Source organism: Hyaena hyaena, unplaced genomic scaffold (assembly GCF_003009895.1).
Source record: "Hyaena hyaena isolate Hyena2069 unplaced genomic scaffold, ASM300989v1 scaffold_459, whole genome shotgun sequence".
Classification (NCBI taxonomy): Eukaryota; Metazoa; Chordata; class Mammalia; order Carnivora; family Hyaenidae; genus Hyaena; species Hyaena hyaena.
The window spans coordinates 1,355,084-1,382,451 of NW_024081093.1; the positions used below are offsets into that span (position 1 = coordinate 1,355,084).

At 44.6% G+C, this 27,368-nt stretch overlaps 1 protein-coding gene across 1 annotated transcript in view; it reads right to left on the reverse strand.

Annotated features, from left to right (window-relative positions):
* ANO10 (anoctamin 10) overlaps nucleotides 1-27,368 on the reverse strand; it is a 225,259-nt gene that overhangs the window by 32,278 nt on the left and 165,613 nt on the right. The window contains exon 12 of the mRNA XM_039253735.1: nucleotides 13,902-14,018. Coding sequence (XP_039109666.1) covers nucleotides 13,902-14,018 — 117 coding nt within the window. The remainder of the gene's footprint in view (nucleotides 1-13,901; nucleotides 14,019-27,368) is intronic.

Genomic DNA, 27,368 nt, shown 5'->3' on the forward strand with positions numbered 1-27,368 from the left:
GCTCAGACTTGGTTCATCTGTCACCCAGCCCCCTCTCCTGGATTATTGGTATATTAGTTATCTACTGCTGTGTAACAAATAACTCCAAAATTTAGAGGCCTAAAACCACATGCATCTATTCTCCTGCTTTCGGTAGGTCAGGAATTTGGAAGCAGTTTGGTGGCTCTGTCTCAGGGCCTCTCATGACGGCGCAGTCAGGAAGCAGGGGCTGCAGTCATCTGAACGACCGACTGAGGCAAAGAGCTGGGGGTGACAAGTCATGGTGCACAGGCCGTATCCGGCCCACTGCCTGTGTTTGTAAATAAAGTTCTACTGGAATACAGCCTCTTCCTTTCATTCCCGTACTGCCCATGGCTGCCTCTGTGCTACCACAGCAGAACCGAGTCATTTTCATAGAGACTGTACGGCCTACATGCCTTAAATATTCACTACCTGATTCTTCACAGAAAATGTTTGCCAACCTTCAGACTAGGGAATCCGTTTCCAAGATGGTTCACTCACTTGGTTGCCCCCAGTCCTATGGGGCTCTCCGCTGGCTGCCTGGGTTTTGGCTCACAACATTGGGGGTTCTCCCAGTGAAATATGAGACTGGCCCCCATACAAAAGGGCAACAAGAGACTGAAAGAAGAGGCTGAACTGGAGTGGTCTGCAGGGAGGCAGCAGGGAACTACATGGGAGGCTTGCCTTGGGCGACCACAGATGAGTGCCGGGAGCCGCACCAGCCTCGCTGGATGACAGTCACAGCAAGGATATGGAAGCGTCTGCACAGCTCCTGCCATGAGAAATGAAAACTGGTATCTCCTTCTGCTACTACTGGCTCATGTTGGAAATGAGCCTGCTGGTATTGACCAGGCCTCACAATATTCTGACCAGACCAATATTCTGAACACAGATACCTCATAAGGAAAAGCATATTCCTGCCTTTACAAAAGAGATTTTAGATGAAAGCAGTGTGGATGACTGTCAAAAGGCTCTTCCTATGGGCCTTGTAGATCCAAGGCTTAGATAATAAAGGGGGTTAAGAACACAAGAGTTACAATTGAGCCTGGCCCCGAGAAAAAGAGCCTAATTTGAAGTTAAGGTACAGATAAGGGCGGAACATAAGTTACTACATATATCTTTGCTAATTGGTGAAGCATAGCAGTCCCTTCCTCAAGGCCTACATTCCACAAACACCCTCCCTTATACTGGCAGCTGGGATGAGGATAGATAAGAGTAGCTAAAACATAAACCCAGATGCAAAGACTGACATATTTATGGCCCCCATGGGGCTTGCACATTCAGCATCAAGGAAAAGGCTTGCTCAAGCAACTTAGGAACAAGCCTAATATACATTCTTCCTCTTGTGATTAAAAATTGTCTAGAGACCTACCCATGCAAAATAAGATGTTTGTTAGTATCTTAATCTGGGGGACTGACGTCAAGAATATGGGGAGGTTCTGCAAGAATACTTTTGTAAAGCCTGTTTCTGTACACCTTCCACTGATCAAAGCATCTTGTTACAAATAATTAGCCCCTGTAAAAATTCTGTCTTCTGATGTCATGTAATTGTTGAACCTTAAAATAAAGATACCAAAACCGACAGGACAGAGACAACTGCCTGGTGATCAGAAAGAATCTCGGGGCTCTCTCACTCTCTCTCTCACCAACACCGTCCATCCTTCAGGGACCCCTGACATGCCGGAGTCAGCCTCCGACAAGTGGCGCCCAAACAGGGACCTGCAGGTAACCTCTTTAAACTACATTATTTTCATTGCATTAGTCAGGACGGTTAGGATTCTACCATAGGGTGCCGTGGACCCCCCTGCATAAGATAAGTAAGGTTAGTTGGGGGATAAGCAAAGAACTGTTTTTGAGAAGTTATGGGCCATAAAGAGTCTAAGGAAAGGAGACTCTTTATAGATGTGATACGGAATGTGCTTACAAAAAAAGGGGTAAAGGTATCCTCTCAACAAATTGCTCGATTTTTACATTTTGTTCAAAAACTCTGCCCCTGGTTCCCTGAGGAAGGAACTGTTGATATAGATATCTAGAATAAAGTTGGGGACGAAATTAGACAATGTCCTCAAAAAATCCCGATCGAAATTCTTTCTCTATTGACCATTATAAAGGGGGTGTTAGACACCTCAAAAGAGACTTCTGGAGTCTTCAAGCCCAGCGCCCCGCAAAAAGATAATAAGGTGGACTCAGGGACTGTCCCCGACTCCACCACTACGAAAGTTTCAAATTTAACATCAAACAATTGGGCTTTCACTGTTCAGACTACAAGGACTTCCCCTCCACCTGGGCCGCTGGGCCGCTTCCTCCCATGCCACTTTCAAAAGGAGTGGGGCTCAAAGCTGCCATTAGGGAGGTGGAAAAAGAGGGAGATACAGATTTTGTTTGCTGCTTCCCTGTTGCTCTTGGGGGAGAATTTGATGAGGACCCTTCTTGGGAACCTCTTCCCTATAAGATTGTTAAGGAACTAAAAACTGCCTGTACCAAATATGGGCCACTTGCTCCCTACACACTTACATTGCTGGAGGCCCTAGTATCCCGCTGGATGACACCTTATGACTGGATTCAGGTTGCAAAAGCATGCCTGTCAGGACACCAGTGCGGCTCCCAGCAGATTGAGTAGATCTCCCTACATGCCCACCAGAATCTTAATATTTATATAGAGACCTTAGGGAGGCTCGGTCATATATATAGTCCAGACGGTCTCAACAACTATTCCCTCAAGGCAATGGCTCCTGGTGTGGGAACAGTGGTCAGAACAGACGTTCTAAGGACAGGGGAGGAGCCTCTGACTGCTCAGGGTCCAGCTCTTGGGTCAACCAGCCATCACATCCTCTTGACCTCCTCCAACACTGACTGTCCTCATAACATGGCAGCTAGTTTCCTAACAGCAAATGATCCAAGAGGGAGAAGAAGACAGATGTGTGTGTGTGTGTGTGTGTGTGTGTCCATATATAATTTCTAATGATCTAGCTTCAGAACAGACATGACGCTATTCTGTAGTATCCTGTTGGGATGGGACTTCACAGGGGTGTACATACCAGAGAGGCAGGGATTTTGGGGGCCATCTTGGAATCTAACAACCACAGTTAATGTCCCTTTCCTTAATCTACAAAATCAGGGTTTGGGACAGGATTGAGAATTCCTTCTCTAACATTGGACAATTACATGATATAGGGAATTTCTGGTAATTTATATTTTTGGTCACACAATGTATTCAGTATCTGTTGACTTTTTTTTTTTTTTTTTTAATATTTTTATTTATTTCTAGGAGAGAGAGAGAGCGTGAGCAGGGGAGGGTCGGAGAGAGAGGGAGACACAGACTCTGAAATAGGCTCCAGGCTCTGAGCTGGCAGTCAGCACAGAGCCCGATGCGGGGCCCGAACCCACGAACCGCAAGATCATGACCTAAGCGAAAGTCGGACACTTAACCGACTAAGCCACCCAGGCGCCCCAGTATCTGTTGACTTTTAATATCTGTATTTTAATTATAACTCATGTATGAATTCATAAGTTACTATTTATGTTCTTAGAGCCATTATTAATGTAGAGTGATTATTTTCCTTTAATTAGGTAGTATTTCAAAAAGTTCCTAAACCAAACATTTCTTGTTTTTTGTATTCTATTCTTAAGAGACAGGGGCAAATCTGTGTTGTTCTTAAGGATTTACGTGAACGTCTAAATTTTCTGGTCTATCAATCACTGTATTTTCAGCCCAGACTCTTAGGTTTACATTCACTGTGTGATATAATATTCAATCATATCCCTGAAGTTCTGTAGCAATAGAAAACAATGGAAAACAATACCATTTATTGTATTAAATATTTTCTACTTTAGCAATTTACTAGTAATTAAAAACAAAAGTTAAAAAAAAAAAGATCTAGGTTTCCCGACATAGTAAGTCATCAGTAATGGTTTCCTGAGTCCCAAATATAACACGCAGAAGAGAGTTTCAAAGTCAAAAGACTAGAATTTAGGGATAGAAAAAGGCACAAAAGGCTGGGGCTTTGACCCTCATGATGTTCATGTAATTACTGACTCACTTATTCAACAAATACAAATTCTGTGTCTGGTGTAATCCTGTCCCTAAGAAGCTTCTGGTCTGGTGGTCATAGACAAATATCTTTGATCTTAGTGAGCCAACAATATAGTCTTTAGTATCACAGAATATTTGGTTAAAAATAAGTAGATGCATTCATAACAGCCCAGGCATTTTCCTGGAAAAGGCAGGCTGGTCTTCTACGTGCTGGCCCTCAAGGCAGTGTGATTATTATTCTAGTATGCAATCTGAGATTGGAACTCTTAGAACGTTTAGTATCTTACTAGAATATACATTTTTTTCTTCTAAAATACATAGCTTTTATGGGTGAGAGAGGTGAAAGGGATTAAGAGTACACTTCTCATTATGAGTAACATACAGAATTGCTGAATCACTATACTGTATACCTGAAACTAACAGAACACTATATACTAATTATACTAGAAATAAAAAAATATATATAGTTGTAAGCATTCTGCAAACTCTAAAATAATTTGTTGTAAGGTGCACTTTTTTCTTTACAAATATAGGCACATTTTGATGACAAACGTGAACCAGGTCCAAAGCCCAGGGTGTAACCTGTGCAGCATGGTGACCTCGAAGCCCTTCCGGGGGGAATGGAACTGTCCTTCCCAGCGTCCTCTGCCCAAGCTGCTCGTCTGGTTTACTCATATGTTGGCTAGGAAAATGCGAAATTTTATTCTCTTTCATGGCCCATTCAGTAACTTCCCCAAGTAAAAATAAATCTCATTTGGCTATATTTTTGGTTCTCATTTGGCTATATTTCTTACATCTGGGAAAAAAAATTAAGATCTACAAATCTGAAATTTTTCTTAGAAAACCAGGGGAATGAGATAAGTAACAATTTCTAAGACTGTTTACTAGGGAAGACAGAAATGATCAGAGGCTTTCTAGAGCTCTAGCGTAGCATCTTATTTTAATGCCTGACTCTGTGTAATTTACAGCATTGTTTCTCCACTGAGAACAGAAAATGCGAGCGAAAAAATGTCAACACATCAGTGGTAAGGAGAGGATTGTTGCAGAGTCTGAATCTCACAAAACAAAACCTACTTTAGAATTCTGTCTGGCTTGATTTGGGCTTATTTTGCCATCTTTTGCGAGCCACCCTTGTTACTGATATCAACCACAGTCTTTGGGGAAAAAAAAAAAAAAAAAGAACTTGAGCTTTATCAGGACTTGGTATGGGGACCTTATACAGTGCTCGGACCCAATTCCTCCGAGTGTGTGCTCTACCCTAGTGATCCCAGAAAGACATATGACCTAACTGTTTCCAATTTTGCCAGAGCATCTATTTTAAGATTCTTCTTTTCTTGTCCAAGGACGTCACTTGTCATTTACTTAATACATTAGCTTCTCAACTATGTATGAGTCAACAAACTTAGTTTGATGAGGTGGAGATGTACCCTGAGTCTCCTGGGCATCAGGCCCTGTGCCGGAGGAGGGAATGCAGGGGTAGAGAGCCACCCGGCCACGGGCAGCAGGGGGAAGGCACGAAAGTGGGTACCAGGCCCCCGTGTCACACAGCAGCAGGAGCGCTCCGCTGTGGAGGTGAGGGGTGTGAAGCTGAGGGCAGACGGAGGTGCCTGGGTGGTCAGTGACCAAGAAGCAGGGGTGCTTGCGGACAGTGAACAGTGCACCTGGCCAGACCCTGGAGGGAATGCCGGGAGGCTCGGAGCATGAACCACCTGCGAGAAGGATCACGCAGGGACTGGAGAGAAGTCACATGCAAATGGCTAACAGGCCCCAGCCAAGTACCATGGTGCGAGTCAGCGCAGCCACAGAGGCTGAGCGCAGGCCTGGCTCCCGTGCCCGCCCGCTGCCCGCCAGCCTCGCCCCTCCGCGGCCATCGCTGCCCAGCCGCGGGTGGACCTGCCCCAAAGGGGGAGCTGCCCCCATCTGTTTTTCCGGCGGCATTTCCCCCGAGTTCCTTGCTGGCTCGCCCGGTGGCGCAGGGCAACCAAGCACGAGGCGGTCCTGACCTGCCGCACCGCGCGCACGTCTCCCACCCCCCGGCTCCACACTGCGTCTTTTCGCGCTGTCCCACCCGAGCCCCGCTCTGCCCGCGAGTGGTGGGCCCCACCCCCTGGGGCCTTGCTGTGCTGGGGGGACGGCAACGTAGCAGAAAGGGAGAGGGCAGCTCAGAGGGGCCCCCAGGTCTCAATGCACCGGGGCTTACTCGGCCGGCACCCCGTCGGCCGCTCCCTGTGTTGGAAGCAGACTCTTTCTCTGGACTCGCTTCCTCCTAAACCACATGTTGGGCAAGCAGCCGGCGATTACATATTCAACAGTGAAATGCTTTCGCACCTTTATTCCAGACTGTGAAATTCTAATCTTTCCCTTAAAGGCGGTGTTTATGTAGCACAGCTCCAGAGCACAGAGGCGGGGGTGGGGGTGGGGGGAGTTCAGAGAGGATTGGTAAATGCTGGAAATGGTTTAAATATACTTCACCCTGGGAAACAAAGACCTGACTTGAGGCTGCTGGCGAGCTGGCCCAGCCCGGCCAGGGTCCCACACCTGACTCCAGGCCCTTGAGGGCTATAATTAGCACTGTGGTGCCCTCGGAAAGTCTTTATCTTGTTCTTTCTGATTGTGGAGGCTGTTCCCTTTCGCAAAAGCTGCGTTTGGACCCGGCTCTGGCTGCTGCGGGTGGCCGGCCGCCCAGAGGCCGGCTGAGGCGGTGGCTGTACTGAGGGCACGGTGTCCTTGCGCTCCAGGACACCGAGGGACTCCTTGCTATATTTAACTAAATCTCAAAATTACGGAGAATCAAATACATCTGTTTGGAAAGAAACAAAAGGGCATCGTGAGGACGGTATTTACCACCTGGAATTCCTGCAAAGGTCTCCACCAGCTGAAACCTGATTCTCCGAAAATGCTGTCTGCAGAGAGAACAATTCCGTTTTCTCCAGTTTGCCGCTCGCCTTCAGACACAGCTGACTTGCCTATGTATTTAGAAACGCCACAGTTTCTGATCCGACACAGAAGGGACTGCTCTCGGGGCCTCTCCTTTCCTCCGCCCCCTCCCACCACAGCTAAGCGGAATAACCACGATCCCCAGCGCGCTTCTCCAAATGGGCTCCAGTCTGCTCTCTTCTGCAGCAGAACCAGTGCTGGGCAAAAATGCAGAGTTCTGGGCCTTCTCACAGACCATGCGATCCAGCCCCTTGTTTGATAAAACAGAACACCGAGGTGCAAAGAGACGATCTGCCTCATTTAAGGGGCAGAACTTGGCCGGGACCTTGCTTGCTCTTGGACCTCCCCTGCTTGGGATCTATCTTTGCTGGGGACTGAGGACTGGGGGAGGAGGGGCGGTTAAAGCACTAGGAAGGGTTTTTTAAATGTAGGTGCCTGGGCCCCACCCTAGATCTAGGGAATCCGACTCCTCAGGTGTGGGGCCTGGGCACACGTGTCTTTCTCAAGTTCTACATTCGAGACACATCGCCCAATTTAAGAACTGACTTAAATTTCTCAGTCGTTGCGAAAAGTAGCGATTCAAATGTAAATTAAACATAATACACTAATTATTCATAAGTAGTAATTTCTATTGACAATTTTACTGTCAATTCTGGTCACTTAACAGTGGAAAAAGTCCAGGGACAGGCTAGGCATTAGTGAGATTTATTCCTAAATACGTCTTCAATAACTTCGTTTTTGACCTGGGGCCCCCTGACTGACCAGAGGACACAGAGGAAGCTCTCTCTGCCTTTGATGTTATGGGAACAGTCCAGTGAGTTGGGGCTCTACTTATTTGCAAAGCAGACAGTTAAATGTCAGATTAAAGAAAAATAAGAAAAATGCTATATCCTAGAAATGTCAACAGTTCGGTAAGTAAACTGAAGACGTGCCAGTTAATCTGAGTTTTTGAAAAGCGTTAAGTGGTGACCTTTCATATCTAGGACCTTCTGGGCTTCTCAGGACCTCTGGACAGTGAGACTACACGGGCAACGTGACAAACATCTCTGTCTCGACTGACAACAGCGTGGACCTGTGTGGCCAGAGCAGCAGTACTGAGCACATGACAAAGCACGGGCCAGCAGGAGAGAGGCGGCCGTCACAGGCTCTCCCGCCCCACTTTTATCTCAGGTTATATGCTCAGATTGTGATTCTAACAAAAAGTAGTGGAGAGAGGAACACTTCTACTTGGTTTGCAGTTCAAGGCTCTAAGAAACCCTGACCACAGCACTCACCACTCCTGTCCCCTCAAGGGTTGGAGGAGACATCTGAGCTGCACACCCATGAATTTAAAATCCTCTTTAGTGCAAGCTGGCTAGGAATGTCCTGTTTTAAGGCGTTTGATAAATATACTGAGTCAAAACTTGTAGGACTTTCTGTCCCTCCAGAGCCTTAATAGCAAAATCGGCACCAAAATCACGTATCCTTAGAAGGTGACATTAATCACAGAATCACATTTATGTCTTCAGAAGAAAAAAGCTCAAAGAGACTTCAAATCTTTTAGTGTTTTTTTCTTCTTTTAAAATAATATGAGACAGGGAGGGGTGCCTGACTGGCCCAGTTAGCACAGCATAGACTCCTGATCTCAGGGTCATGAGATCAAGCCAGACAGTGGGCACAGAGCTCGCTTAAAATAAATAAGTAAATAAATAAAATATGAGACAGAATTTTGGTTAATGTTTCGTTTTTCAAGGATGATGAGAGTAAATAAATTCTGCCTTTGAATTAGGGCTTTGTTTCGCTGTCAGGTAGGGTGTGATCCGAAGCCAGGGGAAGCCAGGAGCTGAGACGGCCTGAGAGATCATTAGGCCGTGTCTGTACCTCTGAGCTCCCCCAGAGCAAGTACCGCAACTCTGTGGGAGGCCTTCCAGGTAAACGTAGTTAGTAGACATGTTAATATCCAACATCATTACAGACCCTTCGCTTTCCCGACAAATACATGACAATGTGGCACTCTGAGCGAGAGGAAAGCCTTACTCACATGGAGCAGGATCTCACCTTGACGTGGAATTCAGGTGCGTCCAGGTGGCCAGGGAGTTGCCTGCCCCAATCTATGGAACCTTGCCAGAAACGTGATCGATGCAGAAACCTGATTTACCAAAACTCTTCCTGAGACGATGCTATACAAGTGAAACATGTCTTTGCTTACATACCCTTGAAATGTCTGGGTGCTGTGTTCCCTCCCACACAATTTTATGCTGACATCTAAAATCTTCACCATAGGGGCCCTTAGTGAAGCATCTGACTCTTGGTTTCAGCTCAGGTCATGATCTCACGGTTCATGAGTTCAAGCCCCTGCTGGGCTCCGCACTACCAGTGTGGAGCCTGCCTGGGATTCTCTCTCTCCTTTTCTCTCTCTGCCTGCACACCCCCTCCCCCACCCCACGCATGCTCTCTCTCTTTCTCTCAAAATAAATAAACTTTAAAATAAAACATTTAAAAGCTTCACCATAAATTAAGTAGTTATGGGGGCACCTGGGTGGCTCAGTCCGTTAAGTGTCCAACTTTGGCTCAGGTCATGATCTCACGGTTTCTGGGTTCGAGCCCTGCATTGGGCTTTGTGCTGACAGCTAGCTCAGAGCCTGGAGCCTGTTTTGGATTCTGTATCTCCCTCTCTCTCTCTGACCCTCCCCTGTTCATGCTGCCTCTCTCTCTCTCTCAGAAATAAAGAAAACATTTTTAAAAAATTTTTAAAAATTAAGTAGTTATGAAAATGTATTTTCTAGCTTACTGTAAATATTACATATTATCATAGTCTGAATATTCAAAATAAACTATTATCTCACTCTTTTACTTTTTTTAAATTTTTAAAAAATTTATTTCTGAGAGAAACAGCATGAGTAGGGGAGGGTCAGAGAGAGAGGGAGACACAGGATCCGAAACGGGCTCCAGGCTCTGAGCTGGCAGCACAGAGACTGACATGGGGCTCGAACCCACAAACCGCAAGATCATGACCTGAGCTGAAGTCAGACACTTAACCGACTGAACCATCCAGGTGCCCCTACTTCACTCTTTTAAAGATGTTCAAGAAATTCTGTGAAATACCACAGGGATGTGATATCCACCATCACCTATTTAAAAAGTAGATGGATACTCTCTTCATTAATAGCAACAATTTTGTGTTTTTCCTTTTTTTCTCCTCCTTGAAATCATATTTTCTTGCCATTTTTCCCAAAGAATTTTATACTAATAATTTTTTTTGGCCTGACAGGATCAGTCATGGTCATACTTTAATCACATGCTCATAAACAGAAATTTAAAAGTTTAAAAAATTTTCCACGACTATAATTATATCTCATTTTCAGTGTTTAAAATTTTCTTCTGGACCACTGCTCATTACAATTATTACTGGTGCATAAATGATAAAAATCGCATAAGTGGAATACACATATTGATAAGCAATTATTGGACATAAATTCCTGGACACATTTTGGAAATGCACCTTTGAAGGAGATGGATTTGGCTTTGGTGGGTGGGAGAGTGGGGTGCCTTTACGGAATGCAGTTTAGCCCCTGACTCCTCCATTTTGTAAGGTTCTCTCTCATCCGGGGGGGGGCTCTCACCCTGGAGAGGGGCAGAGAGAGAGGGAGACACAGAATCTGAAGCTGCTCCAGGTTTCGAGCTGTCAGCACAGAGCCCGACGCAGGGCTCGAATTCCCGAACCACGAGATCATGACCTGAGCCGAAGTTGGACGCCTAACCTACTGAGCCCCCAGGCACCCCTCAGCCTCTCTTTTAATGGGAGCTGACAAGGACTCTGAAGTAGAGGGGGGCTCCCGCCCTCAGCCTTGGTCTCACCCTGACCTCACGTGAGGTTCACTGAGGACTTCACAGAGAGATCCCACTGCGCCTCGCATTGCCTCTGGGTTTCCACACCTGATTCGTGCCCCCAAACTTCATGTAAAATACACTTCATGTGAAAATACATTTTACTCCAAAAATTTCACTTGATATTTACATTTTTTTTACCTAAAAAAACACCCAACACATATGACTGTAAAAAGAACAAGGAAGGAGGAAGAAGAATGAGAGAAGGATGCACTCAGATGAGTCTGAAAATGGCCTTAGGGAATCTAATTGTTCAAACCACCAGCATGAGGGAGGGTTTATTCCTTATTTACTTACATGTGTTATTCCTTATTTACTTAGTGTTTTAAATGCAGAAAAGCATGCAGGTAAACAAATGGAAAATAATCCCCCCTCCCAAAGAATTCCTGTTGACCTTAAAAAAGTCATACATGTGCATGGTCAGGAAATTCAAATGGTATGTGAAAAGAGGACTCTTAACCCTTCCTCAAAGGTAACTGCTATTCAGGGTTTCCTGGGAGCCGTTCCCCAAAACCACATCTCTGCATTTGTCCATTTCTTGTCTTCAAAAGTGAACTCAAAGTTGTTCTCTATTTCGCTTTCTCCACTTAAGAAAACAGCAAATACTCACCCATGCACACACATGCGTGCACACCCACACCCCCTCCAGCACAAAGAGATCTTTTTAAAAAGCAGGTTCACAGAACTTTTTCACGTGGGGCCATCAGCGCACTGCAATTATTTTCACCTGTCTCCAACAGCTGTCTCAGGGCTCCTGCTGACGGAGATGCTATGACGGCTGTCGTTTGGTCCACCCTGCGGTTCTAACTGCTAACCTAGCAAGTCATTCTGGTTGGAGGGTGATCTAAATTTGATTCAACTGCATTCTAGAAAGGCTCAGCCAACTCACATTTCTGTCGAGTACATAAAAGTGCCCCCTTCCCCATATCAGCCGAGAACGGATCATCAACCAACGTCTGCCAACGGAATGTGTAAAACGTGGTATTTCACTGCTGGGGTACCTCAGGTTTCTCTTACTGTGAGTGAGGCTGAGTTCCCCCTCCTATGCTATGCTTTGATTGCTGGGTTGTCTTTTTAAATGGATTTATCAACATTCTTTTTAAATTAAAAATATGAACCATCTCTTCATATGTTGCAAGTATTTCCCCCATTTGTCTAGTTTATCTGTTGAGTTTTGTCTCTCATTTCTTCATCATCTAGAAGTTTTAAACTGTCATACTTTTTATATCTCTTAAGCATCTAAATTTTGCAGGAGGGTAGTGGCAAGAGGTATGTAAGGAATGAGGTAAAATAAACTGTAATAATTTCCCCAAACAACTGTTTGTCATCAGACCATGTAACAACAATCCTTCTTTTTTCCCCACTACCATAGAATGTTAATTTCACCATAAACTAAAGTCCCAGTTTTATCTGGGTCCATTTACAGACTCTGTATTCCGCTGATCTATTTCCTCCCTAATTCAAAATGGATTTAATTACTGTAACTATTGTGTTATTCAGAATACATTTTAGGCTCTGGCAGGGCTAGAGGCCTCATTTTTTGTCTGTTTCTCAGAAATCTCCTTGCTATCCTTAAATGTTTATTTCTATATATTTGAATTGGCATCAAACTTTCACGAGATTGAATCTTTTGGTCCCAGCAGAGTTTTAGAAATATTCTTCATATAGATTATCCATATTGCTTATATCAATTACTACCTAAAGGTTTTATATTTTGGCTTCTTCAGTAAATGAGAATTTTTCTTCAATAATATTTTCAAATGGCTATTATTTCTTGGGAAAGGAAACAGATCATTTTAGATAAGGCTTGTAACCTTACCAAGTTTTCCCATTTGTTTCCAATAATCTATCTTGTACTTTTTAGATAGATAACCTTATAATCTTCCAGTAATGATACACTTGCCTCTTCTGGTCACTGGGCCTTCTTCCTTCTTCCTCTTTTTAGAACCGCACTGGTCAGCACCCCAGAACAAAGCCAAGTATCAGAGGTGGTAGTGGGCTTCCTGGCGCTGCTGTGAGTGCTTCTGGCATCTCACCGCTGAGCATAATTCCCGGCGTTCAGGGTACAAGCACCCTGGCTAGGTGACCTTGCCCCCCACCTAGGAAACCGCAGAATCCAGTCTCCTCCCAGCTGCATCCAGCTGGTGGATGCACGCTTCTCCCTCTTCTCTGCCCTCCCATCACAAGTCTTACTCTGGGGACAGTCCGCCTAATCGGAGGCACATTCTGCTCCAGGGTGGGGACTCCCACCTCATGCGCTATTGTGGAGCCCTTGCTTCTATCAGAGCGTCAGCTTGGGTGGGTCCTCCTTTCAATTTTTTTCCTCCCAGCTCCCCAGGCATAAAAAAAAAAAAAAACAAAACAAAAAACCAATTCCTGGATAAGGTGGCTCAGAAGCCGAACGGACTGTGAGGGTCAGAAGCCGGGTCCTGGACCTAGAGTCTGTCGTCTCAGATACGCTGCCTTATTCATTTCCTCACTGGTTTAACTGGTACGTATGGTTGGAGAGAGCCGGCCTGGGCACGTGGGAATCTGTCTTCCTCCTTGCACTCTGCTACGACAGGAAAGTCAAGACGAAGTCTTTCAGCATTGTCTCGAGGAGAATATGGAAATCGCCAGGAAGAAGTCGCTGCTTCCAGGGCCTTTTTTGATGCTTTTGCCCACCCTTTCTCGTTCCCCCTCACTCTCTGCAAGATATTATGCAAGATTGTGTTTACTCCCTTCTCCTTGTTTAAGGCTTCTGCAGAAGGCAGATGTACAAATGGCGGGGGCTGCCCCGGGGCGAGCCTTGGAAATCCCGGTCTCGTTCTTTCGCTGCACGCTAGCTCCATTCATTAACCTCACTTGCATATTTTTGCTTTGCCTCGTTTAGTGCTCTGAACCTATTTGTTGTTCATATTATTGGGAGTTTGGTTTTGTTATGCCGTCCTCCACTGCAGTCTTCTGTATTTACTGAAGCTAGCAATGTCAAGGGCTGAAGGAAACGCTGAGAGCGCGCCCTCTATATTACGGCCCCCCGCACCTGCTAAGGAAATGCTTTGATTTTCAGGACAGTTGCCTTTACCTGCTGCTTGAGGGCCTCCAGAGATTCAAATTCCAATCGGGCCAGTTTCATCTGGATGTGCCGCGGTTTGTCAGGTATGGCGAACGCCAGCATAAACTTTAAAGCCAGGAGTGCGTGCTGAAAATGAGAAAGAGCATGTGTTGATACGGGACATGAGACCACCGTGCAATGAAACAAGGCAGTAACTAAGCAATCTGTGAGTCTCCTCAGGGATCCTGGGTAATTTCGGATTACTGGCTTGCGACGTATCAGAGATCAAGCAGGCCCAGGAGTTATATTTAAGCCCCCCCCCCCCCATTGTGGCCCACACATTAACCAGTGTCTTCCTTTGCTTTCTTCTTCTAAAATCCGTCATTCCCTTAAATTGACACCATATGGTACTTTCAGTGCTTTACAGGAAAATGAAACTTATCCTGAAAAGTCTTTCATAAACATTTTTCTACCTGTGTCTAAATTCCGCATGCATCTTAGCATACGACACCGGCCGACTCACTCGAGTCTTGGCCCCGAGCCGAGCTAAATGTACAGACATCTTAAACACCAGGGGCCTCGAATCCTCTTCATCCCCAAAGGTGCCTGGTGCAGTTTCCTTCATGAAATGATAATCAATAAATATTGATGAACTGATTGACTGTAACGTAGTGCCTTATGCTGCTGACTCCTTATACTGTGGCCAGGTGTACAGAAATGTAGAGTGTGTCCATTGTAACACGGGAAGCTCAGAGCCCTTCCACAGCGATATCACAGGAAGGTTCTCTGTATGATCATACAAGGTTGGCAATTGCGCCATAAGCCACCAGGACTGCTTCCCTTGGTACACCTGCTCTTCTGACGCACAGTCTCGACCCCACTGATGCTTCTCCAATTCAAGAATCATCTTGTGACCCAGCATCAACACGCACAGAAGTCTCGACGATCAAAAGAAAAGAGGTGCCTCTTTGATGACAGCATGAATTACTAAATATTAAAAGCTGTGAAAAGATTTTTAAAGGTAAGAAATAATTAAAAGGCATTTCAGAAATCAGTGAAGGAAACGGAGCAGCATCTAAGAAATGTTGCATTGAATTATTGACAGAAAAAGAAGACAGCTGAAACATTAAATGAATTCCTTACTGGGATATTTTCAAAAGGAGGATGAAAGATGAGTACCATGTGGCTGGCTCCTGGGAGCAGCACAAAATAATGAAGGAAATCAGCGTCATGCCAGGAGAAGCAGTAATTCAATCTGAAGACCTGAAAACGGGCAGAGCCCCGGCGCAGGCCAGGCACTCTGGGTATAAATGAGAGGTGTGGGGTGGGCCGGGGCCAGGCCGCCTTCGCAGTGGGGCCACAGTGACCAAGGAAGACGTTGGAAGGTACTGCCTAAGTATCTACTGAGGACGGGTAGGTAACACAGCATGGGCCAGATGACATCATCTGTTGTAATTCCGAACTAATTAATTTAACAGGAACCTGGATAAAATCTACAAAGAATCAATAAATAATTCAAAAAGGCATACTGTGTCATTATTTCATTCCATTGGAGCACTGACATATAATTTTTTATAGAAGCCTTAACCTCTTCATAAAAAAAAAAAAAAAAGACTTAACCTCTTGAGTAGAAATTCTAGACAAGAAATAAACAAATGAGCAGACGGAAAGGAGCCTTCCACGGTTTCCAGAAATGGTGTGTCCTCAAACTGCCAGAGCCAGTCATTGGGCTCCTTCGCTTCTCCTAGCAAATCTGTACCGGTTTTCTCCTCTGTGGAGTCTTGGAGGGAGCAGGTGAGAAAAAAGACCTCGCCAAGGTCTTCCCTGGGATCCAGGGTGCCTGTAGGATGTGTCAGCCCTCCCCTGGGAGCCAGGACCCGTTACCAGGCAACCGAGCGAGGCTGCCACAGACCTCGGCGCCCACAGCTGCCGTATGAGTGTTCATAACCCTCATGAATTAAAATCATTGCCATTTATTAGACAATGTTAGTTCAAGTAGGAAGTCGTTTTAACATGGTTAAAACATTTACGTAGCAATAAGCTTTGATGAGTAGCTCTGTAGTTTATTTTCCTAAAATTATTTTATGATACGTGTTTTTAAAGGCTCATATGCAGAGACATCAGTTCCTGTCGAACGGTATTTGCAAAACAGGCTCCTAATAGACCTGCTCATTTTCAGCTTTTCACGCGAACCCGAGCACCTCCGGGGTTTATGCTCCTTGAAGGGCCGCCCGCAGGCCACCCAGCCGAGCACCCTGGGCCGCTGCGGGCACCGTGAGAGCCAGAGGGAAGGGGCTGTCCCCTCCTCTCACACTCGTCAGTGTCCCGGTCACGGGTCGGAGGACCCCACGGGGAAAGGGCCGGCGTCCCGGCGCACAGTCTAGAGGAGAAGGCGAGTCATTCTGGGCCGCCCTGGTGTCACGTGTAGATGGGGCTGCCCGGCACCCACGGGCCGGTGGCACACACACTGGCAGTCCCCCCGGCTAGGGGCGGGTGGGAGAGGGCCTCCTGCAGGAAGTGTGTGCGGGAGGAGGGGCTGGCGGGGAAAGGGGGCGAGGGGACGGGGGCCGCAGAGGCATGCAGGGGCGGAGGGAGGGGCAAGGAGGCCCTCACGGCACCCACAACCCCGAGTGGCGGGTGCAGAGGCTGCGGAGACGCGCGCCGGTCAGCAGGGGGCGCCGGTGCGTGCGACAGCGATGGGGCGGAGCCCCCAGGAACGGATGGACACCTCGGCCTCGGCCTCGGAGGAGCGGGCTGCGGGGAGAGCGTCTGCGGGCTGAGGAGAGCTGCTCAGCGGGCGGCGGGGTGCGGGGTCTCACGGTCCCGCAGCGCTGGAGGCAACGCGGGGAGTTGCTGGGGCACGTGCATCAATGGCGCGGGAAGTCACGGGACGGGTCGGATGCGCAGGGACGCACGGTGACGGAGAAAAGATGGGACGAGGCGAGAAGACAGCACGGGACGGGAATGGAGGAATGAAACGCGTGAGGAGAAAACGGGGAGGCAGCAGGTGGGGGCAGGCCGAAATCCGGGAGGTTCTGGGGCTACAGAAGCAAAGGGGAGAGAAAGAAGCCAGACGAGGCGGGCACTGGAAGGTCAAGTACACGGGGGCGGGGAAAACCCTTTGGCTTTAACACCAGGTGGCCTCTGGGGACTCCGGGGGGAGTGGTTTCAGCTGAGTGGGGGCCACAGAAACGAGGCCAAGGTGGACTGAGAAGGGCCTGGGGAGCAAGGCTGGAGAATGGAGGGCCATCAACTGGGTTCCATCCAGAAAAGTCCAGAAGGAGGGAGAGTCAGAGACGAGGTGGTGGCCGAACTACTGGGCCGGCCCGGTAGTTTGGTTTTAAATGTGTAAGTTTAAATGGTTTTAAATGTGTTACGTGGTTAAACCTAAGTTCAGCGGTTTTAAACACGCAAGTTTAAAATGCGCTGGCAGAGGGAACCGAGGGCCCGGTACAAGGTGAAGGCCGCGGAAGAAGAGGTTCAGCCCAGACCAGGCTGCCGTGCGAGGCAGGGGCTTGGCCAGAAACGCGGGCTCCAACGCTGTCACGCCGAGGAGGGGGAGTGGACTTGGGGGGAAAGGCACTGAATTTTAAGGAAGAGAAGTATTTTAAAAGAAACTTATTAGGCACGATATGCAATTCATACTTAAAATGAGGAAGAACAGGTGAGAATCCCACATAGCGTTCTCCTTTTTCTTCTACAGACCTAACCTTAAAGTACCACGAAGTATCTTTTCCCGAAGACGTATCATCCACAGCAGAATAAAAGCAGTGTCTTAAAGAGCAAAACAGAAATGCCAATTTTATTAGATAGATCAAAAGAAAATATATCAGCATCTTGACAATGGTTTTCTTTGGATGGCCGGCAATACGGGGAATCTCTTTACCTTTAGTCTCTAACAAACATGCATTTTTTTTTCCTTTCCCACATTTTTTTTTAACTGTTTACTTTAATGCCACTTAACATACAGTGTTTATATTAGCTTCAGGTGTCTAACCTAGCAATTCAACATTTCCACACCTCACCTGGGGCTCCTCTCAAGTGCACTTAACCCCCATGACCTATGTCACCCGTCCCCACCCACCTCCCCTCTAGTAACTGTCAGTTTGTTCTCTGGAGTTAAAAGTCTGTTTCTTGGTTTGCCTCTCTCTCTTCCCGCCCCCCCCTCCCCTGCCATGCTTGTTTGTTTTGCTTCTTTAATTCCACAGGAGTAAAGTCACATGGTATTTGTCTTTCTCTGAATGACTATTTCACTTAGCATAATAGTCTCTAGCTCCATCCATGCCATTACAAATGGCAAGATTTCATTCTTTTTATGTCTGAGTAATACTCCATTGCAAGTGTACGCCACATCTTCTTCATCCATTCATCTATCGATGGACACTTGGGGCGCTTCCATATCTTGGCTATTGTAGATAATGCTGCTCTATAAACATTGGGGTGCCTGTCATGCATTACTCTTTTAAGGGAAACAACACTTCTGTGACAAGAACTCAAGGGTCCTCACGTGGGGAAGGCCACCGAGAAGACACGACCCCTACTGGACCCATGCGCCGGGCCTAGGTGACGAGGCTGCCCCCCTTCTTTTTTTTTTTTTTTTTTTTAATATTTTTATTTATTTCTAGGAGAGAGAGACAGCGTGAGCAGGGGAGGGTCAGAGAGAGGGAGACACAGACTCTGAAACAGGCTCCAGGCTCTGAGCTGGCAGTCAGCACAGAGCCCGACGCGGGGCTTGAGCCCACGAACTGCGAGATCATGACCTAAGCGAAAGTCGGACGCTTAACCGACTAAGCCACCCAGGCGCCCCGGCTGCCCCCCCTTCTTGTCCCTGCAATGTGGGAATGAGCACTGCCTTTCCTGCTGCCAGAAGCTGCTCTGAGGACCTCGCCCTGAGATGGTGACGGGGTGTTGAGCACACCTGCACAGATTAGGTGACTAAATCCAGTTAAGGTCTCTGTTTATAAAAGTTTATAAAAACTTTCAAGGTGTGGCGGGCAGGGGCGGGGACCCCTCCTCTTGCTGCCGCCCACGACAAGCCTTGTGTCCAAGCTGCCCTTGCTGGTTAAACCTGCCGCCTACCAGCCTGGAGTGGCCTGCGTCTCTCCTCGGTCACCTTGTATTCATTCATTCTGTAGGTATGTAGTGAGCACAGACACACAGCAGACTGCTTAGATGGTGGCCTTCATCCAGCTCCTTCTCTCCCCACATCCCTGTCACACTGACACCCCGCCCCACTTCATGACACTCCGAGGAGTCCCACCAATTATGGGGTTTATAAAGTTTAACATACCCTGGGAGGGTGAAGGAGCCTCGCCATTCACAGGTTAACTGTCAAGTCATTTAGTTGGCTGGTGCTACAAAGGCCTCTGGCCTCCACCCACCCACAATCCTCTGGAGTGCCGGGAAGTCCAGAGAGGTGGGGGTGGGGACAGCAGAGCAGCTTCAGCAGTGGGGTACCAGCTTTGAGGAAGAGGAGTGAAGAGAAGCAGAAAGGAATGGCCAGGGAAGGATAAATTAGACCACTAGCCTCCACTGCTTTCTACTTACTGATTTCTTGTGTCCAGCGTCCAGAGTTCAAGTTGATGGATTAAGTAAGCATTTGTGGGGTAGCCTGGAGACCTAAATAATAGTTATAGCACTATGTTTCACAAAATCAATTTTCAAAATGTTGTTTATATTTTCTCTACACCAAGTATGTTTCAAGGCTGGGAACTGCTTTACGCTAACTGAACTGAGAAAAAAAATTATAAAAAGCATTTTAGCTCTTTCTACTTGTTTTCGTAAATAAAAGCAAACCTAAGATAAAATGTGAATCTATTCAGATTTGAAGAAAAACATATTAAAAAGATGAATACTTGGGTTGGCTTTTTATAGCCTATGAAAAGAGAAGGCATTCTATGGGCTGTAACTATGATTCTTCCTTCATCGACATTTTTCTTTTAAGGGAAAACTCACAAAATTTGATCCTCAACAAAGTAAAGAAGAAAAGAAACTGTGGCAGGAGGGGTGGGGAGATGGGCAGAATTTTAAAAGTAACTAATACTTTTAAACAAAATACTTTTAAACAAAAGAAGTTGGCTCTCCATTACAGTGTGCTTCGAGTAGTGATTACAGGGTGTCTGAGTTAGGAAAGGAGAAAAGGATGAGACCAGAGAAAATTAGCATTCAGAGCGAAATGCTTCCTGGTGCCACAAGTACAGTAGCACCGACCTGACCAACGGTGCCACTCACCTCTGGCCACCACAGGGGGCTCAAACACTCGGAGGGTATTGTGGCAGGTGCACAGAGTGTGAGCAGAACCATTTTATTTTACAAAACCCAGAAACTATGGCACGATCGACACGAGCAGCTGTGTTTGTAGCAGCCGTGCCCCCAACCCTATCTCTTGTGAAATACAAAATGCAAATGAGAGAGGAGTTCTTGGAATTCTGAAAAGCTAATTGGATCTCTACAGTGGAATGTCTGCCATGCTACCTCTTCCCATTCAGAGCCCAGCCACCGAGGAATGAAAGAAACTCCAAAAAAGCATCCTCTGCTGATTACCAAATTATATGCCAAATGCCAATTAATAAGAAATGATTAATGGATTGGATCCAAGATTGAAAAAAATTTATGGAACTAGGCTCTTAGGAAAAAGACCTCAGGAAAACAGAAATACAACATACCAGAATCTATGGGTTCCAGCAAAAACAGTTCTAAGAGGCAAGTTCATAGCAACATAGGCCTGCCTCAAGAAACAAGAGAAATTCAACTTAACAATTTAACTTTAAACCCTAAAGGAACTAGGACAAGAAGAATAAATAAAGCTCAAAGTTGGTAGAAGAAAAGAAATAATAAAGATCAGAGGAAAAAAATGAAACAGAGACTAAAAATAGAAAAAAATCAATGAAGCTAAGATGAGGTTCTTTAAGAAGATAAACAATATTAACACATCTTTAGCTAGGCCCACCAAGAAAAAAAAGAAAGTATTCAAATAAATAAGATCAGAAATGAAATAGAAGTTATAACTGATACCACAGAAATATAAAGGATCATAACAGACTACTAGGAACAATGATAGCTCAGAAAATTAGACAACCTAGAAGAAATGGATAAATCCCTAGAAACATAAAATCTTCCATATTGAGTCATGAAGAAATAGAAAACCTGAATAGACCAGTTACTAATAAGGAGACTGAATTGGCGATCAAATAATTCCACAAGGGAAAGTTCAAGTTCAAATGGCTTTACTGGTGAATTCTACCAAACATTCAAATAAGATTTAATACCCATCCCTCCCTCCCCAAAACATTGAAGAATAGGAAAAACTTTCCTCATTCTATGAGGCTGGCATTACCCTGCTATCAAAACCAGACAAGTACATCACAAAAAAAGACAATTACAGGCTGATATCCCTGAGAAATACAGATGTATTCCCCACCCCAACAAAATATTAGCAAACCGAACGTAAGATACATTAAAAAGATAGTATACCATGATCAAGTGGGATTTATTCCAGGGATGAAAGGCTGATTTGACAACTGCAAATCAGTCAGCACTACGGTAACAAAATGAATGATAACATTATATGATCATCTCAATAGATGCAGTAAAAGCATTTGACAAAATTCGACATCCATTTATAATAAGAACTCTCAACAAAGTGGGTACAGAGGAAATGTACCTCAACAATAATAAAGGCCAGATATGACAAACCCACAGCTGACATCATACTCGGTAAGAAGATGAAAGCTTTTCCCCTAAGATCAGGAACAAAGACAAGAATGCCCAGTATTCCCACTTTTATTCAACACAGCACTGGAAGTCCTAGCCACAGCTATTAGTCACGAAAAAAAAAAAAAAAAGTCATACAAATTAGAAAAGAAGAAGTAAAACGGTCACTATTTGCAGATGACGTGATGATATAGAAAACTCTAGAGAGGCCACCAAAAACAAAAACAAAAACGAAACAAAACAAAAACCCTACAAAACTGTTAGAATAAATGCATTCAGTAAAGTTGCAGATAAAAAAATTAGTATATGAAACTCTGTTGCATTTCTATACTCTAACAATAAGCTATCAGAAAGAGAAATCAAGGAAACAGTCCCATTTACAATTGCATCAAAAAGAATAAAATACCTAGGCATAAATTTGGCCAAAAGATAAAGACCTGTACTAAGAAAACTATAAGACATTGATAAAAAAAATTGAGAAAGACACAATTTTTTTTTTTTTACAAATAGTTTATTGTCAAATTAGTTTCCACATAACACTCAGTGCTCAACCCCACAAGTGCCCTCCTCCATGCCCATCCCCCCCACCCCCCCACATCCATCAGTCCTCAGTTTTTGTCAGCATTCAAGAGTCTCTCATGGTTTGCCTCGCTCCCTTTCCCCCACCATTTCCCCCCTTCTTCTCCCCCTTGTTCCTCTGTCAAGTTCCTCCTAATCCTCCTATACGTGCAAACATATGGCATCTGTCCTTCTCTGCCTGACTTATTTCGCTCAGCATAACACCCTCAAGGTCCATCCATGTTGCTACACATGGCCAGATTTCATTGTTTCTCATTGCCATGTAGTATTCCATGGCATTCCGTAGCATTCCACATCTTCTTGATCCATTCGTCTGTTGATGGACACTTAGGCTCTTTCCATGTTTTAGCTATTGTGGAAAGTGCTGCTATGAACATTGGGGTACATGTGCTCCTATGCCTCAGCATTTCTGTATCCCTTGGGTAAATTCCTAGCAGTGCTATTGCTGGGGAGAAAGACACAAATTAATGGAAAGATAATCGGCACTCATGGACTGGAAGAATTAGTATTATTAGAATGTCCATACTACTAGGGTGCCTGGGTGGTTCAGTTGGTTAAGCCTCTGATTCTTGATTTTGGCTCAGGTCATTATCTCATGGTTTGTGAGTTCAAGCCCTGCATTAGGCTCTGTGCTGGCAGCACAGCCTCCTTGGGATTCTCCCCCCAACTCTCTCTCCCCCTCCCCTTCACTTTCTCTCTCTCTCTCTAAATAAATGAATATTCTTTTTAAAAAGTCCATAGTACCCAAAGCAATCTACAGATTCAATGAAATCTCTATGAAAATTGCAATGATACTTTCTTCACAGAACTACAACAAATAATTCTAAAATTTGTATGGAGCCACAAAAGACCTCAAACAGCCAGAACAATCCTGAGAGAGAAGAAAACGGGAGGCCTCATACTCCCTGATTTCCAACTACAGTACAAAGCTATAGTAATCAAACAGTATAGTACTGACATAAATGGAACAGAACAGATAGCCCAGAGATAAATCTGTGCACATAGAATCAATTAATCTGTGGCAAAGAAAGTAAAATATACAACAGGGAAAACAAAAGGCAGTCTCTTCCACAAATGGTGATGGGAAAACTGGACAGCTACATGCAAAAGTATGAACCTGGACCACTGCATTATACTATCTGTAAAAGTTAACTCAAAATGGAGTAGACCTGAACATAAGACTTGAAGCCACGAAACTCCTAGAAGAAAACCTAGGCAGTTAGCTCCAAAATATATAAAGAACTCATATAATTCAGTAACAAAAAACCCCACAAACAATCCAATTAAAATATAGGCAGAGACATTTTTCCAAAGAAGACATACAGATGGCAGCCAAAAAGCACATGAAAAGATGCCCAATGCCACAAACCATCAGGGAAATGCAAATCAAAACCACAATGATAACAGTCAGTCCGACAGGTGTGAAGTGATCATCTCAAAGAGGCAAGAAATAACAAGTACTGGCAAGGATGTGGAGAAAAGGGAATCTTCACGCAGTTTTGGTCGAAATGTACACAGGGGCAGCCATTATAGAAAACAGTATGGATGTTCCTCAAAAAATTAAACATAGAGCTACCATATGACTCAGCAATTCCATTACTGTGTATCTACCTGAAGAAAATGAAAACACTAATTTGAAAAGATATATGAACCCATATGTTCATTGCACCATTATTTACAATATCCAAAACATGGAAACAAACTAAGTGTCCATCAACGGGTAAATGGGATAGCCATAAAAAATAAAATCTTGCCATTTGCAACAATGTGGTGAACCTTAAAGGTTTTATGCTAAGTGAAATAAGTCAGAGAAAGACAAATACTGCATGATCTCACTTATGTGTGGAATCTAAGAAACAAAACAAATAAACGAAACAAATTGAGACTCATAGATACAGAAAGCAGATCAGTGGATGCCAGAGGGGAGGGGGCTTGGTGGGCTGCAATGAGTGAAGGGGATTAAGAAGTACAAACTTCCAGGTATAGAGTAAATAAGACATGGGGATGGAATGTGGAGCATGGGTAATATAGTCAATAATATTACATTCGTAAGGTGAAAGATAGTAACTAGACTTATGTAGTGATCGTTCTGCAATGTATACAAATGTCAAATCACTATGTTGTACATTTGAAACGCATATAATATTATATGTCAATTATACCTCAATATTAATTTTAAAAGAATGTGAAAAAAAACCTCAGGGATTTTCATTTTAAGATGGTAGATACATCTATTCTTCTGCTCCTCCACAGTCCCCTGGAACAACAGAAATATATATTCTAAAAAGAATGAGACCAGGAACCAAGAGAATTCGCCAGAAATCCTGAATACAAGACTGATGGAGCAGAAAGTCTAGCACATCTCCTGACACAAATGCAGGTCCTTCCAAAGAAGCCTCAGAGAGACGCCAATGTCAGATTCAGCCCCACGAAAGGAAAGGATTGGGCCAGAGAGTCATCACCAAAGTGAAGGTATTAAAAAGCTGCCTTCAGGAAAGCGAGGGCCACAGGATGCCCTTTCTTATGCCAGCTTGTAACAGAGTGACTGCAAGGTTCTACTCCTGCACAGCAGCCAGTGACCTGCCGCTTAGAGAAAGCATGTAACCATCTGGGAGAGCTTTTGTGTAGGGCTGCTAGACCCAAGAGAGAAGTGAACCCCAGGGTCATGCCAGGCTCCTACTAAAGCCTTGGAGGCCAGAGTGATGTCGCCAAGATGGACAAATAGAAAGCCCAAACCTTGTTCAGTCCAAAAAGACTTGATGAGAACTCCAGAAACCAGGTAAAAAGTTGTAATACCCTCAGTGAGCACAAAGTCAAGAACAGCTACATTGAAATACATAAGAAAAGCCATTGGATTTCACCTGTGATGGGTCTTCCTCCAAGCTGATACAACGCAGCATAATTGGGAGAAAATAATCCAGTTTGTGGCTTCTCCCTCAGGAGTGGTGGAGATGAGTAGAAAAGAATCCAATGTTCCAGCTTCTCAGGCGACTGCCCCAGGGACTGATTTCTATCTCAATAGAGTCAGAGTGCTGGAGAGGATATGACAGGGTTAGAACACCTAGGGGCCCCTAGGGCAACCTGAGCTTGGTGGCTTGCTGAGGTACCAGAGAAGCTGCAGTACCGCAGACACACAGTGGAGGGAGCAAGAGATTACAAACTCCTGAAAACTAAACCAACACCGTCCCTAACTGGGAAATTATATGCACAACAAGTTCGGAGAAGACGCATTCTCAGAAAAGTTTTGAACTCTCTAGCTAGGCTGGCTGATGGAGTTCTTTCTCTGTACACAGTTAATCTGTAAAGACTGGGAGAGGTGGGTTTTTTTTTTTTTCCCAAATGTATAAATCTCAGCAAAAAATATTAAGGCACAGGAAGAAACAGGGAAACATGGTCCAACCAGAGGAAAATAATAAATCTTGGAAAACTGACCCTAGAGAAACAGGGATCTCTAAATTATCTGAAAAATAATTCATAATAATCATCCAAAAGAAATTCAATGAGCTACAAGAACACAGGAAAATAACTGAAGTCAGGACAATGATGCATAAACAAAATGAGAATATCAACAGAGATCACAGAAAATATAAAGCGAACCAAGTAGAAATTCTGAAGCTAAAGAATTCAATAATCGAGCATTGACTAGATGGTTTCAACAGTTGACTTATTCAAGCAGAAGATTCAGTGAACCAGAAGAGACATCATCTGAAATTGCTGAGTCAGAGGAGCAAAAATAGAAAGAAGAAGAAAGAAAGATGAAGAAAGCCTAAGAAGCTTAAGGTACATCAACAAGCAGACCAATATATGCATTCTGGGAGTCTCAGAAAGAGAACACATTAAGAGGCAGAGAGCTTATTTGAAGAAATAATGGTCAAAAAGTTCCCAAATATGAGAAACGAAATGGACACACAAATTCAAGAAGCTCAAAAAGATCCCAACCAGGAATAACCCACACTGAGACACACTCTAATCAAACTGTTGGAAGACACAAAGAGAATCGTGAAAGCAGCAGTCGTAAGTGTTGCATCAACTACAAGGGAGCTCCCATAAGATTATTAGAGGGTTTGGGGGCACCTGGCTGGCTCAGACGGTTAAGTGTCCGAATGCAGCTCAGCTCATGATCTCATGGTTTGTGGTTTTGAGCCGCACATCAGGCTCTGTGCTGACAGCTCAGAGCCTGGAGCCTGCTTTGGTTTCTGTGTCTCTCTCTCTCTCTGCCCCTACCCCGCTCCTGCTCAGTTTCCCTCTGTCTCAATAATTAAAAAAAAAAAAAAAAAAAAGATTATTAGAGGGTTTCTTAGCAGAAACAACACAAGCCAGAAAGGAATGAGATGATATATTCAACGTGCTGAATGAAAACTCTGCCAACCAGGAATACTAAGGAATACTATATTCAGCAAAACTGTCCTTTAAAAGTGAGGAAGAAATAAAGATTTTTGCAGATAAACAAAAGCTGAGAGAATTAGCACCACCAGACCTGCCTTACAAGAAATGCTAAAAGGAGTCCATCACACTGAAACAAAGGAGGCTAGACAGCAACACAAAAGCATATACAAATATAAAGCTCTCTGGTGAAGGTAAAGCTAGAGAAAAACACCGAATCCCATATTACTATAGTGGTGGTGTGTATACAACTTTTAATTCTGGTGTACAATTTAAAGGGTAAAAGCATACAAAATAACTATAAAACTATGTGAATGAATACTATATGTAAAAAGATGTGATTTGTGATATCAATAACAAAACTGTTGGGGGGAAGCATGCAAAGGAGTAGAAATATTGCATGTGACTAAAGTTTTTCTCAGTTTAAAACAGACTGTTATAACTGTAAGATGTTTTATGTACCCACCATTGTAACCTTGTAACCAAAAGAAATACCTATATAAGACACAAAGGAGAAATGAGAATCAAAGTAAGTCACTACAAAAATAAATCAACAAAACACAAAGAAAGGCATCAAGAGAGGAAAAGAGGAACAAAATAATTATGAGATATGTAGAAAACAATAAAATGGCAACAGAAGTATTGGTACTATCAGTAATTACTTTAAATGTAAACAGATTCAACTTCCCAGTCAAAGGATATAGAGAAGCTAAATGGATTTAAGAAATGGGGAGCCTGGGTGGCTCAGTCAGGTGAGCACCCGACTTCAGCTCAGGTCATGATTTCACAGCTTGTGAGTTCAAGCCCCACGTTAGGCTCTGT